This window comes from Nothobranchius furzeri, chromosome 19, assembly GCF_043380555.1.
Source record: "Nothobranchius furzeri strain GRZ-AD chromosome 19, NfurGRZ-RIMD1, whole genome shotgun sequence".
Lineage (NCBI taxonomy): Eukaryota > Metazoa > Chordata > Actinopteri > Cyprinodontiformes > Nothobranchiidae > Nothobranchius > Nothobranchius furzeri.
This window is the reverse complement of record NC_091759.1, coordinates 20,384,718-20,402,768: the sequence shown is the minus strand read 5'-3', so window position 1 is coordinate 20,402,768 and position 18,051 is coordinate 20,384,718. Positions and strand designations below refer to the sequence as shown.

Genomic DNA, 18,051 nt, shown 5'->3' with positions numbered 1-18,051 from the left:
ACCTGGACTCTTCCACCCCCGCCCGTTGCTCCCCCTCGTCTCATCTCCTCCCTTGTTGTGTCTTCATCACCTCTCCCTCTCTTCTTCGTCTGTCTGCCTCGGAGACAGTCCAGCTTCCTCTCTTTTTCTCCTCTTCAGATTTAAGTCGTTATCATTTAGACAATCCCCAGACAGACAGGTAGTCGTTTGATGCGTCTGGAGACACCGAATGGCCGAGAGGGGTTCTGACCTAGCAAAGTTTGTGAGGTCTCCCTTTTACAGTCAGATTTAGAAGATATTATATTTGCCTTTTTTAAATACGACCTTTACGACAGCGTTCCAACATAGTGTGTGTTGGCAGAGCGCTGTTTGCATCAGCTTTGAATAATTTAATATCTGTAGAACAAGATCTGTTTTCAGGCTCCCCCGGGTTCAGGTGAGCCGGGCCCCCCTTAGCTCCCCCGTAATTCAAACCTTGGTTTGAACCTAGAAAACAGTGACTGGTGTTTAGCACCATGTTGTTTCGTCCAGCATCGCGGGTCTCCGGTTCCGGCAGAAGGATCTCAGGGACGATACCCGCGGGAAGAAGTGTGCGTTCCGTGATCAAGACCTAGCTTGTTTACCGCTTTAAATCTTCCAAAACTCAACTCTTTAGGGCAGAGTTACATATTTATTTTCCTTGTGAACCAAATAAACTCATAATGGCAAACAGGTTTTGTTTTTTCTATTTAGTGGCTCCCGATCATGAAACATCATCAGTAGACATCTGCATTTAGTTGAAAAAAGCCCCCTTTGCTAACTTGTTTGGAAATTAAGAATTGGCTCTAATTTAAGCCTCTGTAGTGTCACCAAGTTTGTTTGACGAGAACAGAAGAGCAAGTTCCTTCACAAACAACCTCTAACATCTGCAACAGGAGGGTTTGCAGCATCCACTCCCTCCTCAAATGGTTGCAGGTATTTATTGGTTCCAGCTCTGATAGACAAGAATGTTAGCACAACACCTGGTTGCTAATTTTCACATGTGCAAGACTCTGGGCTGCAAAAACACACACAGCTCGCTGTTTCTTTCATTGACGAACACTTAAGGACCAAATAATCTCCCACAGAGACTCAAAATCACACGATGCATTGTGAAAAATGTGTAATGGATGACTTTTTACCACACACTTTGTTTTAAAAGGCTGCTGGGTCGATATGGTTGTTAGAAGTTTGTCTCAATCAACAAAGATATTTTTTCACCCAGTTGGCTGATTGGCTGTTATTTTGTGGTTCTTTTCTACGACTGGTCGTTCACTCTACATGTTTTGCTATGAGTCCTTATTTTCATTTTGAAGCAACAGTGAGCAGTTTCCTGCTTCGCTACCCCACTAGTTGAAAGTGGAATTACAACTGTAATAAACAACCCTGCAGCAGCCTGCTGTAGCTAGCTTGGCAAACTGAAAAAGCTAACTTCTAGCATAACAGCTAACAGCTATAAAGCAGGTAAAGAGCTCCTACTACAGAGCACTTACCCGCTCCACAAAACTGTTGAGTGCAGCATCTGGCCAGCAGGGGGCTGCAGAGTGGTGTCAAATATGGTCCTGGACAAGTTTCAAACTCAACAATAACTGAAATTAACGTTAAATCTTTAGCTTAAAGTAAAAAAAAAGTGTTACTTTAAAACAGAGATTGCCTGAGAAACGCATAATACTTGTCCTTTTTGTAACATGATAGGTAACTGAGTTTCACTTGCATGCTGAATAATGAAAATGGTCTTCTACCCCATCGTCTGCATTTGCTGCCAAAAGACAATAGATGGAGAATGTTTGCTTCATCAAAGGCCACACAGATCGACGTCACACTGTAAATTTTTCATTCACTGACTCACCCACTTACCTTTTCACCACAGAAGACTGTGCTGATTTAGCAGTTAGGATAGAGCACAGCGCGTCTCTGCTAGTAGATGCTAACCATTAGCGTTAGCAACCCTACAGCATGGCAGAACATGTTCAGGCTTGTTATTTGTGTCAGTTCTTCTTACCCAAGAATGAAACAAATACAAAAGTAGTGGAAGTGTCGCATTGCTGTTAGCTAATCCGAGGTGACATGTTTGCATATCATGAATGATAAATGACCCGCACTTGTATAGCACCTCTCAGAGTAAGGACTCCAAAGCGCTTTACACTACACCCATTCACACAATGATGGTGATGAGCTACGATGTAGCCACAGCTGCCCTGGGGCGCACTGACAGAGGCGAGGCTACCGAGCACAGGTGCCCCTCCGACCACCACCAGCAGGCAAAGTGGATTAAATGTCTTGCCCAAGGACACAACAGCAGAATTCTCTGTCAGGAGCCGGGATCGAACCTGCAACCTTCCGATTACTGGACAACCCGCTCAACCTGTTGAGCTGCTGCTGCCCTTATCATGACCAATAAGCTATTTCCTACTGTTGCGATTTCTTCCACATATGGCAATAAAACCCTTCTGATTCAGATCTGATTCTGATTCTAATGAGTAATACTCCAAATCTGCCGGTTATATTCTACTTCTTGAAACAGGAGCATCAGAGCGTTTTTTTTTTCTACAGAGAACGACTAACAAGGCGTTTGTTCGTTCTAGAAACAACAGCAGATTTTTAAAAAGAAAAAACGAGTACAAGAAAGCTTTTAAAGAAACCTAAGAAAAGTTGTGTGCTGCTAACATCACTATCGTGTTGCCATAGCTACCAGTTCAATGGAGGAGCAGATCCCCAGCAAACATTCGGACATTTAATCAACGTCCGGTCATGGTTGAAAAATTGTTCCAAAATGAAAGTTGAACCGACGTCGTTTTTGGATGTGAATTAACAATTATACATGTAACTACAAATCTGAGAGGATTTTTAGGAAATGTTGTGTTAAAATATTTTTAAAATTTGGACCATCCTACCGCGACCATTTTTGACCGTGGACACCACGTCGCTGCCGGACAAACATTTTGTAGGGTCCTACCGTGACCATTTTTGGCCGTGGACACGACGTTGCCGTCGGACCAATATTTGCTGGGATGCTATGTTGAACTACATGTAACTAATTGTCAAAATAACAATTATACGTATAACTGTAGGCATGTACACGTGTATCTGAATGGATTTTTAAGATATGTCCTGTTATTTATTTATTTATTTATGTTTTTACAAATTGGGGCCGTCCTACCGCGACCATTTTTGGAGGTGGACACCACGTCGGCGTCGGACCAATGTTTGTTGGATCACTACAAATAACGTATATGTTCTTACATAAACCAGCTACCTCTTGTAGGTTAGGAGCTACGACTGTCTTTTAAACTTACGAGGTGCCATGAGTGGCGGGCATCACATGACTCATCACCATGGAGACCCAGGAAACAGACGGGTTTTGCTGGGTGGGAAAATGTGCCATCTAAGTCCAAAAAACTGGACTTTTGGAATTTATTCACATGATTTTATCACCTGAAAAATATCTAACAAAAACAATGCATGTTGAATAACGTTCTGCCAGTGGCTCTGTTGTTCCTCGCTGCTCCCGGTGAGTGGATGTAGCGGCGACAAACGTTTACACAGAAGAGCTGCCAGAGGGCACGGCCTTTTGCGCTCCAACCTGCCACAGGCATCAGTGTGTTTACACAAACCAAATCCCGTAGCTGTGCGTTTCTTTAAGCCCGCGGCCTGGGAAAGTTTGTGAAGAGAGCATTGGGGTCCACTGTGGTGGAAAGAGGCTCGTCTGGGATGCTGATCCTCGCAGCACTGGACTGAGAAAGAGGGATCAATCACCCATAAAAGAGGTAGCATGGGGATGAAGAGGCATTGGGGAATTTGTGTGTGGGCGTGGCGCCGGTCATGGTGTTATGCAGCACCAGAAGTGTGTGTGTGTGCGTACTGAGCATCCTTTAGTTAGTTGGCTTTCACCCCATTTTATAAGAACAGTTTTCCGTGTGTGAAATCCCATTTCATCCAGAATGCCAAAGTGATTCACTGAACTGGGAATAGTGACATGATGAAGACTCACCTGTGTTTATTTTCCTGTTGACAGTCACATGACAGTACCGTACATCAAGGGGAGTTTATTCAGTATAGTCATGGTGCAGCTTTTGAGTGGGCACCACGGGGATTCTCCAAACCTCGGTTCCCCGGGAAGGGAACCGGAGCAGGTTAGGAACGCAGTAAAATCGCTGGGATCCCCTTTGACAGTCTTGGTGACCTTCATAAGGTTAGATTTTTAAGTCTGATCCCAGCCACCCACTATGGGCGGAGTTTTACCTTAAGGATGGAGGTCTAGAGCAACGCTCCATTAAAACAGATGTATTAGAGATACCTGGAACCCCCCAAGGTGCTTTACAACACATCACTCATTCACCCATTCACACACACATTCAAACCCTGCTGATGATGAGCTACATTGTAGTAGTTGTCCAGTAACTGGAAGGATGCTGGTCCGATCCCAGCTCCGACCAGAAAATGCTGTTGTTTCCCTTGGGCAAGGCACTTAACCCTGCTGGTGGTGGTCGGAGGCAGGCCTCGCCTCTGTCAGCACGCCCCAGGGTAGCTGTGGCTACAATGTAGCTCATCACCAGTGTGTGAATGGGTGAATGACTTATTGTGTTGTGGAGCGCCTTGGGGGGTTGTAGAACCCTAAGAAGGCCCATAATAAGAAATCAACACTGGTCTGGATCTAAATCAATGAAAAGGCATCCTAACCCCCCACCACACACACACACACACACACACACACACACACACACACACACACACACACACACACACATTTTCAGACTATAAAGCTATTTTTGATTTTTGGCTGGTAACCTCAGTCTGTGATGAGGTTTGGTGACGTTTTCTGTGCTCTGGTGATGAGCGACTAACCAGGACCGCCTAGTTTATTTCCCAGCATTCCTTTCACTTATAAAAAGATAACAGGGGATAGAACATTGGGAGTCTCTTGGGAAATCAAATACTTGGAGTGCAAAAACAGGATGGGAATTGGCTTTGGGAGAATGTTTTGACTCTGACGGGGAGAGACAGCAGGGGCTGGCAGCGGCTACGCTAAAACCAAAGCGAGTTCCATGACGGGAATTTCTGGGACTCTTCCAAGGTTTCTGGAAAACAAAGCTTCTGGCAAGCAAGATGAGCAAAGCTAAGGGTCATGTTCTGTGTTTGTGTTTGTTGAAGTTTTTTGTCCCGTGTTGTTGGTGTTGGTGGACCCAACTGATGCTCACTTCCCTATGGCTTATCCTCTCCTTCCTGCTGCACGTCAGGAGGGTGGAAATGCTTCAGATAAGGGGAATGCCAGCTTCTTTGGATTGGGATTGGGTGGGAGTGCGAAAACAGTGGTAGACTCTTGGACTTTAGGATGTTTCCGGCACGATGAAAGCAATTTTTTTGCATTTGAACTGTGGTTGTTTGACAGCAATGCCAAGCTGTTCCGGATAATTGTTTCATTTGAAGGAACGTGGTCTTTTTTACTGATTTAGTTTCAGTGTGTTCTCCTTTTGATTTTATATGATTTTTGCCTTTTGCACAGGTGGGGAGAAGACAGAGATTTCAATGGAACACCAAGAAAATTTTCTGAGGTAGAGGTCTTACACATTAGAAACTGTGTGAGGTTATATATTTAGGGGGTTTGTGGTCAAGATTAGAAATGTACAAATGGCTGATAACGATATCCAATGTCAGTTCCGCTGTCGATAACCAATATCTGATGTCAATCACATGGCCAAACAAATACCACAAGGCCAACCCGCTCCCCCTTCTGTAACATAAATGCAAAGATGGAAATGAACATTGGTTATTTTTCTTATCATCCAATATGATTTGTTAGAGAAACATCGGCCGATTCAGACGTTTATGCAGATACGTTATGCATCCCTAGTTATAGCTACAATGGCACATCTGCTAAACAAACTAGCTTTACTTCATGCCTCTTAAAGCAACAACACAGTATAGTTATAAATATTTTGTGGGGATAACAAAAACACAATGACGTGGTTCTCTCGCATTTGTCTCAAAACCTCCCGGTGTTTAGCGCAGCCCTGTTTACTTTAGAAATGCAGTTTCTGGTATCAGGTGGGCATGGCCTGGGGATGATAGCCAACGGGAGGGTTCCGTGACTTTGTTTGCGTTTGAAAGCTAGCTTGTTTTGCGTATTTGCCACAGCAGCTTTGGGATTTACAACGCAAAGCTTGAAATTTCACTTTTTAAGAACCCAACGCTGCAAACTTTTACTCAAGCTTTCAATTTATTCCCAGATTGCTGCCAACTCCTGGGGGAAGAACTGGGGAGAGAACGGCTACTTCCGCATCGCTCGTGGCGACAACGAGTGCGAGATCGAAGCCTTTGTGATCGGCGTGTGGGGCAGAATCACAATGGAGGACATGCACAACCACCACCACCATCGCCGCAGACACATTTAAAGACACGGCAGAGGTGGTGCAAAGGAAAACCACACATTGACAGTTCTTGCCAGCGCGCTGACCGGAACGGCCACCACATCAAACACTCTGGGACTTTTCCAATCTCGACAACCTTTGCAACTTTCTCTTTAACCTCATGTTCATGGCACCAAAAAAGACTTTGCCTTGCAATCAGGCACCTCAGGTACATTCTGCTCCAAAGACCACACATCCCAGAGCCCTCTCAAAACTATCCAATGGAAAGTTTTGATTACGCAAGGAGAACCTTGGTCCAGTTCCTTTTGTTCTTTTTTTTTAGCTCTAAATCGAAATGATTCCAAGGGACACGTTCCGAGAGGGGTGTCTCGGAGGAGTGGAAATCCGAGAGGTAGATTACCAGACACGAGTCCCTTTGATAGAGACACACCCAGCCGGACGATGAAACCCGATGATATACCGTAGATGACCTTAGAGCTACAACGACACAATGGTAACCATTTTCCTCTGCTCTGGGAGTTTCCACACATTCATCTGAAGCATTCGTCTTAATGTCACCGCTGTTACACTTTGAGCTGAAGACGTTCCAGTTTAAGGAGCCTTCACCTTTGGATTCAACACCTACCTTTTTTTTAGTCCAACACAGAAAGCGAAGCCCAGCGTGTTTTAGATTACGGCCCAGCCCGCTTTGGCTTTGACTTCAAAAGGAAATGTCCTTTCTCTCCTTTCATGTCTTGTGATCTCCAGGATGTTTCCCTCAGTCCCTTCAGGCGTGAACGGGCAGGAAGGCCCAACGGAGAAATACCTGGATGAGCAAGCAATGTGCAGAAGCCTGGGATTATCGTAGCTCGCGTTGTTCCGGACCTTTTTTTTCAGTTTGAGAATCAGAATCAGCTACACATGCCTGGTTGTCCTGTGCTTCCATAAAAACAGACCTGTTTCACATATTATTAATCATGACTCAGCGTTAGCGATCCAAAGGTTACAGTCTGGAGGTTGGATGAATTTTTGTTGTCCAATAAATGACATTATGAGGTGTAAACATCAAGTCTTATAACTGTTCCAGACAAACCAGATACAGTTATTTTCTATTTCAGGATTAATAATATTAATTAATTGTTATTGATTTTCTTTAAATTTTACTCCCAGTCCCAAAAATATCAACATCTTCCAAAAACTTTGTCAGCAAAAAGTTGTATATTTAGTGTCACAAACCACTTGTTGTGCTAGCTTTATTTATAAAAAGATTTGTAAATGTACTTTTATTTTTCTTTGTTGTCCAGTGCAATGTTCCTGAATCACTCATATCTCTTGTACCGTGTGCACTAAACTCATCACCAGATAAGTGTTCACTTTCTCAATAAAGTCTTTCCAAAACAAAGCTGGAGAAGTCGTTTTCCCGGTGGCTCGGTGTTTGAGCAGCAGCAGCAGCAGCGGGAGGAGCGGGTCCATGAGGATCAGGAATGGCGCCTGGTTATAAAAGGTCCTGCAGCCTCAGCGTTCGTCGTCTGCAAACAAACTCTGGCCGGCAGTCACTGTGCTAACACGGCGAAGGGATGCCTAACAGATTCTGGTTAAATAGAAATCGCAGCCGATAAAGCTCATTGACGCGTTTAATCATGTTTCTAAAGATCTGGATGTAAAAACAGATCATTCTGGTGTTCTAGAACATGACTCAGATTACTTTTAAATACATGTTTGCTTCATCTGTTCTTTAATATCATAACATTAGCTGTAAAATATGTATTTGATCTCAAAAATATCTGGTGCTTAAGCACAAGATTTTTATTCAAGATTTCACTTGAAACATGTTTTTATGCACATATTATTGTCGTCGTAGTAGTAATAGTACTACAAGTACTACACTGTTTTTTCCAAATGTTCTGGCTTGAACATTTGATTGTATTTCATATATGTATGATCTTTTTATTTTAAACCAACAATATAACGAATATTCGTTAAAGGTGTGAAGGACTTTTTAAATCAATACATTTGCATTGTTCTCCAGTAGGAACGAATGCCTTGTAAGTCGTACTCTGGGGAAACAAAGCTCTGGTGCACCATTTTCAGGAATCAGGAAGTAGAAGTGAGCCACGTCAGAGCTGAGCTTCAAACGCCAGGTTCTGGAGTCTTATTACCTGATATTTGGACATCTCTGATTGGCTAACCGCAACAAGACTCTACCACTGACTTGAAACATTGATGTTTTATCTCCACAAACAACACAAGCCTGAAGGAGCTTCTTGCCATATGGTGTAGATGCTAATGCTAATGGTTAGCTTCTACTAGCGGAGGCGTTCTCTGCTGTTTCCTGACGCTAAAGCAACAACAGCCTTCCCCGTCGTGAGTCAAGAGTGAGTCCATGAATGTTAAGTGACAGTGTGATGTAGATCTGTCAGAATTTTCTAATCCTAGAGTTTCACCGTCTGTTTTCTATCAGAAGCTGCAGCAGGAGACAGGTGTAGGAGACTATTTTCGTGTTCAGCGTGCATGAAAAACTCAGAGTGACTGATTATAATCAGGACTAATCATTAAAAACGGGTTTTCAGTGGTCCACACTTTTAAGAAGGCAGGCACACTTTGCTCCACCAGGAGTGCCTGTTAGCTCTTTGGTAAAGTCAGAACTAATCTCCGCTTCACCTAACTGAGGCTGTTCAAAGACCTACTGATAAAGGGTGCGATTTTAAAATTAGATCACCTTTTAAAACTCACTTAAAAAAGCCCACAAACCCCTTCATAAAGACTACAATCTGCAATAAAGATTAAGAAATGTGTCTTTGCTAAAAACACTTGATATCAACAGAATATTTTAAAAGTCTAATAAAAGAGTTAAAACAACAAAACAACGAAAAAGGAGGAAAATCTAATTTGGTCCCAGAGGCCGAGTACGGAAACTTGGATCAAGGAGGCCGTCCGCAGGCTGTTTTCCTCTGTGTCATTGTTTCTGCATCAGCAGCCAAAGCATTCATTACTTCAGCAACGGCACTCCTTTCTCCCAGCTGATGAGGAGCGGAAGAGGAAACGGGATTTTAGGTCTAACTCGGAGGAACAATCAGAGACCGGAGCCCTCCGCCCCAGACCCTCAGGAATGTGATCTTCTCCTCAGGTTCTGCTCCGTAGTTTGGTAGTAGAAGCAGAATATGATGAAAATATTTTAGCCACAGAAAAAACTTCAACTCTAAATTAAACAAACATGAAACATACATTTTTAAACATGTTTTCTGCATTTTCCTCAGAACAGAGAATTGAAATGAATTATTTTGTTAATAACCCCCTCTGGAGTAGAAGTAGACATTTTTCTGAGATCAACTGACTCAAAATCTGTTTTTACGACATTTTTATTATTTAAATCCATATTTTAATCCATATTAAATTTCAGTTCACCTGGATGTGCCAAACTGTTCGAGTGCTGCCACCTACTGGTGAAACTCAGCAGTGTAAATGACACCACAGAGGGTGAGTTTCAATTTAAAAAATCCCGAATAATCAACAACAAACAAGGCAGAGGTGTGTGTGTGTGTGTGTGTGTGTGTGTGTGTGTGTGTGTGTGTGTGTGTGTGTGTGTGTGTGTGTGTGAGAGGTATAATCAATACTTTAAATCATTAGTAACATGATTAAGTTTATATATATATTTTTTAAATCCTAAATATTCTCAGAAAACGTTCCAGTTTCATTGGTGACCTCCAGAATCGGGTGTCTCCTCTTCATCAGCTCGACGCGACGATGCTTTCTGATTATTCTTTCAAATCAAAAGCCTTCTGTAGTCTTTTAGCGAGGTCCGTTTCCTCTCCGGCATTCGCACATCCTGTAGGCACATATGTAGAAAATACCTGCGACAAAGACAAGAGGTCACTTCAGACATAAACAAATGTAAATGAGTTTTTTGAGAATGTGCATCATAACTTCAAAGTATTTTTGATTCAATGGCACCAAAGTAATGTCTGAGTTGGCCTACATGTATGGAGGTATATCAGGGGCGTAATTGTTTAAAATATTAGTAAGTAAGAAAACAATATTTGTAATTTGTAATCTTTAGAGGATATCTGCTGGGTTCCTTATGTAGGAAACTTTATTGTTTGGCTTAATGAACTGAGCTGTACTGGAATGTTTACTTTGTGAAGTGCCTCTGGTCGTGATTTGGCGCTTTATAAATAAACTGAATGTAATTGACCAGAATTAAAGCTGCAACAGCAAATCTGCAAAACAAGCATGTTTTTAAAGGTGTTGAACACTCTTCTAGTCAATACATTTTCAGGGGTCTCTAGTAGGACTTAATGCTTTGTAAGTTGTACTCTGGGGAAGAAAAACACCGGTGCACTATTTTCAGGAACTAGAAGTGAGCCACATCACAGCTGAGCTTCAGAAGGCTGGATTTGGAGTCTTATTTCCTGATATTTGAACATCTCGCCTTGGACTGGATAACAATAACGCGACTCTAACCCTGACTTGCAACTTTGATGTTTTATGCCTGCAAATAACATGAGCTTAGAGCAATTCTGCTGTGTGGTGGAGTTGCTAATGCTAACAATTAGCTTAATACTACCTGAGACGTTCTCTGCTCTTTCCTGGACACTAAACCAACAACAGCCTTCCCTGTGGGAGGTCAAGATGGGTGAGTCCATGAATGTTAACTCATTTGATGCCAGCCTGACCGGTAAAGCCCTTCACTGCCAGCGTTTCTCACCATTTTTACTGTTTTTTAAGAGTGACAGAACGTTGGGCGCTAGGATGATGTCGACGCCAAAACAACCAAAACAAAGCGGAGACTCACCTCTAACATCAGGAAGAATCCGCGCGTTTCGAGCGTTATCCGTTCTTTCACAATCTGTTGTTGAATTGTGATCAGCAGAAGCTTTTCCGGTTCACGCCTCACTTTTTTTACAGCAGCGGCCCAAAACGATCTCCTAACACATGGATGTTCTGCTTCCTGATCACGTGGCGTGTGACGTATGTGGATGAAGATCGGCTTTAGAGCTGAGATGTTTGTTCTCACGGTGCGGGGGCTCGTCCGACGCCCACACAGTAAAAAAAAATGCAAATGACGGCTTTGGCTGTGAATGAGTTAAGTGACTTTTCTAATCCTGGAGTTTCACTGTCTAATGCAGTGAAGAGAGGTGTAGGAGACTGTTTTCCTGTTCTGCCTGCATGAAACACTCAGAGTGACCGATTATAATCAGAAACAAGATTTATAAAAAAGGTTTTCTAGTGTTCCACACCTTTAAAGGCAAACACGGACACAGAACACCCACCCATGCCCTCAGCTACCATCCCTGGGCCACGTATGCCTGATACAGGAACGCACATTGCCACAGTAAACTAGAGCTCGCTAACCTCCAGTCACAGTTTTCTACGTCCAAACGTTGTTTGTTGTCTGTGACTTCAAATGTTGTTTTTCTTTTTGGGACTCTGGCAGTTCGTCCTAAAGCTGAAGTGGTAGCGGCCAGCTGTTTCTCCTCTGACTGAGCGGAGAACCCCTCACACCAGTGGTGTTCTGTTGTGAAAAATGTAAGTGCGTAATGCATGAAGGACCCAGGAAAGTGCAGCGGTTCGGTGAGGCAGGCATCCTGATGGTCCAATCGTTGGTTCCAGACCAAGTTGTGTTTTTGACTGAGGTCTTTAGACAAATGCGAGAGATCCACACACTTAATTTTTTTTAGCGTTTATTAAAATCTCCACAACATATTTATAGCTACTGTGTTAGAACGTTGTTAAAAGGCATGAAAAAAGTCTGAAGGTAGCTTCTTTTGAGTTTCACTATCAGAAAAGTTCCTATAAAAGAAATTAGTTTCAGGTTTTCACTTGCTCTTTTATTTACTTTTATTTTTCAGGCCAAAAGATTTAGAAGTTTTTTCAGTAGCAACTTTCTAGCCCTGATACAGCGTTCAAGTCGGTGTGGTCTTGTGTATTTCCCTGCTGTAGTTTGAAGCCCCACCCCCGTACTCGGTCAAGGCCAAAAGATTTAAAGTGTAAAGAAAAGGTTCTGGATCTGAGAAAATAAAATGTGACATTTTCAGTTTCTCACCTGCGAAGAATGTCATGAGCATGGCCACCCAGCCCAGTATGTATGACCAGGAGAAACGCCAATCCCCAAAACGCTTTCCCAGGAAGTTGATTGTCACTCCGGTGTAGATGGCCATGGCCAGCAGAACAAAGAAAGCTGACAAACGGATCCATATTTGTGTCACGTTGTGGCATTATTCACTCATCTCGGCACAATAAATATTTTTGCTTTTTGTTACATGATATTTATTCTAAAAGTTTTGCTTTTTTACTTGATTTTCAATTCAAAGATAGTGCACAATTAGCCTAGAAATCTACAAAGACAGTAGCCAAAACAAAATGGCATATATAGGATGGCTTGTCAGACTAGTGCAGAACGGAAATTTACTTAATTATGATGAGGTCAAATAACAGAAAACTCACTAGAGACAAAAAACATGATTCCTGCAGCGAAGGAGCGGTTGAACCGTTCAAAGGAGGAGAAGTGGGAAAAGGACATGATGCCTGCAATGATGCCTGCGAAGCACGACATCCCAGATAGGATCATGAAGGCTCTGGTGGCGTTCCAATAAGCTTAAAGAAAAACAAAATGTAGAAATCAACAAACGACAAACAAAGGGCTAAAAAGTGTAAGATTTTGCGCAAAGAAATTCTACGCAAAGCTCTTCAAATAATCCAAATTCTCAGTGTCTCACAATCAAAGAGCCCCTGGTTGTCTCACCTATGCTGTCGGTCTGCATGTAGCACTTGTTGGACATGCAGTACCTCCAGAGACCCTGGTGGGCGTAGTTCCCAGACAGCCGATACTGCATCCAGTAGTCGGTTGCAGTGGAGACCACCAACAGGATGTTACCCACGATGGCACAGAACAGGCCCCCTCCCATGAAGCTATACATCTTGAGCTGAGGCAACGGGGCCGCTGCAGAGCAACTGTAGAGATTCCAGAAGCAAAATGTTCCCATTGATCTCAACGGTAGATACAGCACTTATAACATTTTTGGTAAGTTTCAATTGATTCTTCCATAACCGTCCCAAAGTCTTTATGGGTGACCTCGTGAGGAAAGTTGACCATTGAGCAGGACTGATGGTTTATCCCTCGAGGTCCACGTGGCGGGGGTGAGGTGGTGTTCACTCCTCACCCCTGCCACGTGGACCCAAGGGATAAACCATCAATCCTGCTCAATGGTCAACTTTCCTCGTGGGGTCACACCCATTAGGACAGTGGGAGGGTTTAAATTTGAAAAAAAAAAAAAAAAGTTTAATATTAGTAAACAGCCTTTTTTTACCTTAGAAATGTTGAAAACTAGGGATGTCCGATTTTATCGGTTTACCATTAATAACGGTCGATATTGTCATTGGAATTGAATATCGTAAATATCGGTATTGATTTTTAATCTTTTACATACCATACACATATTATACATCAAACTCTTCAGCTACTTTTCTTCTCTCTATCAACATCGGTTTATGGTGTTATCGGAAATTAAAATGATAAATGACCCGCACTTGTATAGCGCCTCTCAGAGTAAGGACTCCAAAGCGCTTTACACTACAGTGTATCATTCATCCATTCACACTCTGATGGTGATGAGCTACGATGTAGCCACAGCTGCCCTGGGGCGCACTGACAGAGGCGAGGCTACCGAGCACTGGCGCGACCGGTCCCTCCAACCACCATCAGTAGGTAATGTGGGTTAAGTGTCTTGCCCAAGGACACAACAGCAGAATTCTCTGTCCGGAGCCGGGATCGAACCTGCAACCTTCCGATTACTGGACAACCCGCTCAACCTGTTGAGCTACTGCTGCCCAAAAGTCAGTAAATATCGATATATCAGAAAAAGCCAATCGAGTATCCCTATTGAAAACCAATAAAATACCATTCGATCAGCAAAACCATAAAAAACTGTTAAAACTGATCACAAGTATAAGCGAATACTTCAAACGTTAGGAGCAGCAGCTTCTACTGCATTTTAAACAATCGGATTACCTCTTCTTCACTGGAGACATCGCTATCAGCTGAACACGTCCACGTCAAACCTGATGAAAGTGTATTTCTGTGCTGCTACAGTTGGCAGGAATTCCCCCTCCAGACCCTCACCAGTGCTCGCTCCGTCTCATAACGGTGTAGAAAACACCCCAAAACAACACTTACCTTGTTTCTGGAAACACACCGACTCTGCTGCACACGTTCCAGAGGTGAAGATTAAAACACAGAGAGGACCGCTGCTCACTTTAGGTGGGGAGGGGGGGAGGATCATGGACAATATACAAGCTAAAGGTTGCCCCCTTGCCTTTTTTTGTTGATGGAGCAGAACTCTTTGTTGCCGTCAGTGGTGTGTGTGTGTGTGTGTGTGTGTGTGTGTGTGTGTGTGTGTGTGTGTGTGTGTGTGCGTGTGTGTGTGTGTGTGTCAGGGGGTTAGAAAAGGGTTAGCGTCGCAGTCCATGCACCTTTTTGGGGGGGAGTTGTGTTTGTTTGTGATCAGTGTACTCTAGAACTGGGGATGTGCATAGGTATGCAGGACAAGTGTGTCAATGCAACATGCTGAAACAAACACTTCTCTTTCAGAGGCGTCGCATAAAGAGGATGTGCTCTACAGTACAGAGGTGATACCTGTTTCTGTCCAAATCCCGAGTGTTTTAACTCTAAACAAATAGAAAAAGGACTAAAGTAATACATATAAACAGAAGTGTGAGTAAATCTGAGTGAAATTGTCCCACAGAATGCCCTTTAGCTTTGACAAACTGCAAATTCTCATTATCCTGCAAACCCATTCATTCAAACGTCCGTCCAGATTTCTCTCACTATCAAAGACTGTACAGAAAACACAGATGGATGAAAAATATTTTTTTTCTTGAGCATCTGTGGTCATACTCACATGTCTAAAAATAAACCCTTATTCATAAAAAGCAAATAAATACACTTGCATCCTTTAACGTTGTGTCTAGCATTGACTGTATGTGTAAACGCAAGATATGCTAAATGATGTGCACGTATACAGAGCTTTAATAAACCTTCCAAGGAAGAAGAAGAAGAAGAAGAAGAAGAAGAAGAAGAAGAAGAAGAAGAAGAAGAAGAAGAAGAAGAAGAAGAAGAAGAAGAAGAAGAAGAAGAAGAAGAAGAAGAAGAAGAAGAAGAAGAAGAAGAAGAAGAAGAAGAAGAAGAAGAAGAAGAAGAGTTTATTTGTAATGCCTTTCAATATAAAAATCACTTTCAATATAAAAATCACAAGGTGCTTTACAAGCACCATTAAAAAGTAAAAATAAAAAACATAGGAGACAGAAATAACAGGCACAAGAGGGAAAAGAAGCTAACCAACAAGAGCAAGTCAACAGGAGTTCACGCAAAAACCAGCCTGAACAGATGGGTTTTCAGCTGCTTTTTAAAGGAGACCACTGAGTCCACAGATTTCTGGCTCATGGGGAGACTTAGGCCTAGTCCACACGTAGCCAGGGTTTTTTAAAAACGAATATCCGCCCCTCCAAAAACTTGCATCCACACCACCGCGTTTAAAAAAACAACTCTGTCCACACGTACCCGGATAAATACGTTGTTAAGGACATGCCAGACCTGTAGGCGGCAGTACTTCCCCCGTTCTTAACCTCGTCCTTCGTCTGTGGTCTTCCGCAAGGAGCAGTAGTTCCGCTTGCAAAAACAAACAAGCAGAAAGCGCTTGGACAATTGATGGGTCGGGTAGTGACAGAGCGCAGCTCTGAGGGCTTCCATGATGCCGGCTAGTGTAAACACAGGTCACACACGTGATGTCAGCATTTTTTGTCGCGGAAAGTGATGTTGCGGACCTTAAAACTCCGGTTTTGTCCGTCCACACGCAGACACCCAAAACGGAGAAAACGCAGATCTTCACTTTGGCCGGAGTTTTTAAAAAGATCCGTTTTCGTGTGAAAAAACTCTGTTTTCGTGTGGATGACAGGCCAAAACGTAGAAAAATATCTTATGTTTTGGCAGATCCCCGGCTACGTGTGGACAGGGCCTTAAACCTTCTTCTCCATCTGCGTGGGTATGGAGACTCGCAGTGCCATTATGCCCCGGTGTAAGAGCTCTCCGACAGGTCCACCGAGACTGATGGAGACATGCCCAAACTCTTAACTATCCAATAAAAGTGGAGGAGACCACTAGCTTGTGATCGGTCAGGATCCTTTAAATTAATCAACAGCACCATTCCCCCTCAAAAAAAAAAAAAAAAAAAAGCTTAAGATATCTAGCAGAAGACACGGAGCAAATTAAAGAGTAACTGAAATGCCAAATAACTTTTTTTTGCTTATAAACTGTATAATTGGGTCTTTACAAATGTAATCTTTCTGTTTCTGTGCATTGTTGACATGTTTATGTAAACTTGATTAAATCTAGAATCTAGGTCTAAAAACGTCTTAGTGCTGCCCCCTGTGGCAGAACAGCAGCTACTGCATTTTAAACTTGTGATTGGCTGGGGCTGGTACAATTTCAGGTCATCGGTACAGTCTCCTCCCACTCCCCCTCCCTCCCAGGATGGAAATTCCCCACACTTGGCCACGCCACTCTGTGCATCCTGACAACGCCCACTTTCGTGGCATTTTTCAAATCTTGACTAGGGGCGGAGTTACATTTTCTGATGGTGTGCAGTCCCTCTTTAAAGAACGCCTCGCAGAAAAATATGAACGTTTATTTACGCCAGACTGAAGGAATACGATGATACACAGCAAGCGTTTTATATGGAAATCATGGGAAACGTGGGTTTAAAGGTGGCAACAAGGGGCACTTGCTGGTTTGTATAGGTGGATTTGTTTGGTCAAATAGGATGGTGCCAGTCAGTTTAATGATTTAAAAACAAAAGCCTGTCCCCCACTCTGCTGCACACTCCATGTTCGCTTCCCTCTATGATTGATTATGCTGCCTCACTACCACCTAGGATTGACTGAATAGTGTTCGTTGTTAGCCTCAAGGGCAACCTGCTGGCTTGATTATCACCTATAAGTCATTTTGGACAAAGCGTCTGCTAAATACATAAACATAAACATTTAAAATCAATCTGCAATTGAACTGGGAACCAGTGCAGAGAGGACAAGACAGGAGGGATATGTTCAAATTTCCTTCTGTTTGTCAGCAGCTGAGCAAAAGCTTTTTGGACCATCTGAAGACGTGGCATAGACGGCATATTTCATCCAGCATAGAGAGCATTACAATAGTCAAGTCTGGATTGCTATCTCAAGGTCGTTAAAGGGAAGAAAGGGCTTGACTTTACTCAGTAATCTAAAGTGGAAAAAACTGGATTTCACAACCAAGTTTGTCTAAGTCTAGATTATTATCAAACACAGCTCCCAAATCCTTCACCAAAGACTTTAAGTGTGGTGCCAAAGGACCAAGGCTCTGATTTAACAAGACTGAGATATAGGTCCACCAAACAGCATGCATTCAGTTTTGATTTCATTAAGGTGTAGAAAATTCTGCATTAGCAATTCCTGCAAATCTTTTAGACAGTCAAACAGAGGCTGCAATAATGATCCTATCAGTGCTTTCAGGGATAGGCATATCTGAATATCATCGGCATAGCAGTGAAAAGAAAAACTATACTTCCTTATAACAAAACCCAGGGGCAATATATAAGGAAAACCAAAGTGGACCAAGAACAGACCCTTGGGGAACACCGCGGTAAAGGGGAGTTACAGAAGAGGAGCATGCACCGATGTTAAC

The 18,051-nt window shown here is 42.9% G+C and overlaps 2 protein-coding genes across 2 annotated transcripts in view; one reads left to right on the top strand and one right to left on the bottom strand.

Annotated features, from left to right (window-relative positions):
- The window catches only part of tinagl1 (tubulointerstitial nephritis antigen-like 1), a 31,743-nt gene extending 24,541 nt beyond the window's left edge, over positions 1-7,202 (top strand). Inside the window, exons 11-12 of the mRNA XM_070547702.1 lie at positions 5,501-5,549; positions 6,225-7,202. Coding sequence (XP_070403803.1) covers positions 5,501-5,549; positions 6,225-6,389 — 214 coding nt within the window. The 3' untranslated portion in view covers positions 6,390-7,202. The remainder of the gene's footprint in view (positions 1-5,500; positions 5,550-6,224) is intronic.
- Positions 7,203-9,687: 2,485 nt separating this feature from the next.
- Positions 9,688-14,490, bottom strand: LOC107394824 (lens fiber membrane intrinsic protein). Its single transcript, XM_015973975.3, has 5 exons — positions 14,353-14,490; positions 13,087-13,295; positions 12,789-12,938; positions 12,388-12,522; positions 9,688-10,195 (listed from the first exon to the last, which is right to left on the bottom strand). The coding sequence occupies exons 1-5, from the start codon at positions 14,370-14,372 to the stop codon at positions 10,134-10,136; spliced, it is 576 nt and encodes a 191-aa protein (XP_015829461.1). The 5' UTR covers positions 14,373-14,490; the 3' UTR covers positions 9,688-10,133.
- Between the last annotated feature and the right edge of the window lie 3,561 nt (positions 14,491-18,051).

Coding starts and splice junctions, on each gene's coding strand:
- LOC107394824 (XM_015973975.3), bottom strand. CDS start 14,372: ATGTCTCCAGTGAAGAAGAG. Junction 13,296..14,352: donor ATGTCTCCAGTGAAGAAGAG/GTAATCCGATTG, acceptor GAATCTCTACAG/TTGCTCTGCAGCGGCCCCGT. Junction 12,523..12,788: donor AATCATGTTTTTTGTCTCTA/GTGAGTTTTCTG, acceptor TCCGTTTGTCAG/CTTTCTTTGTTCTGCTGGCC.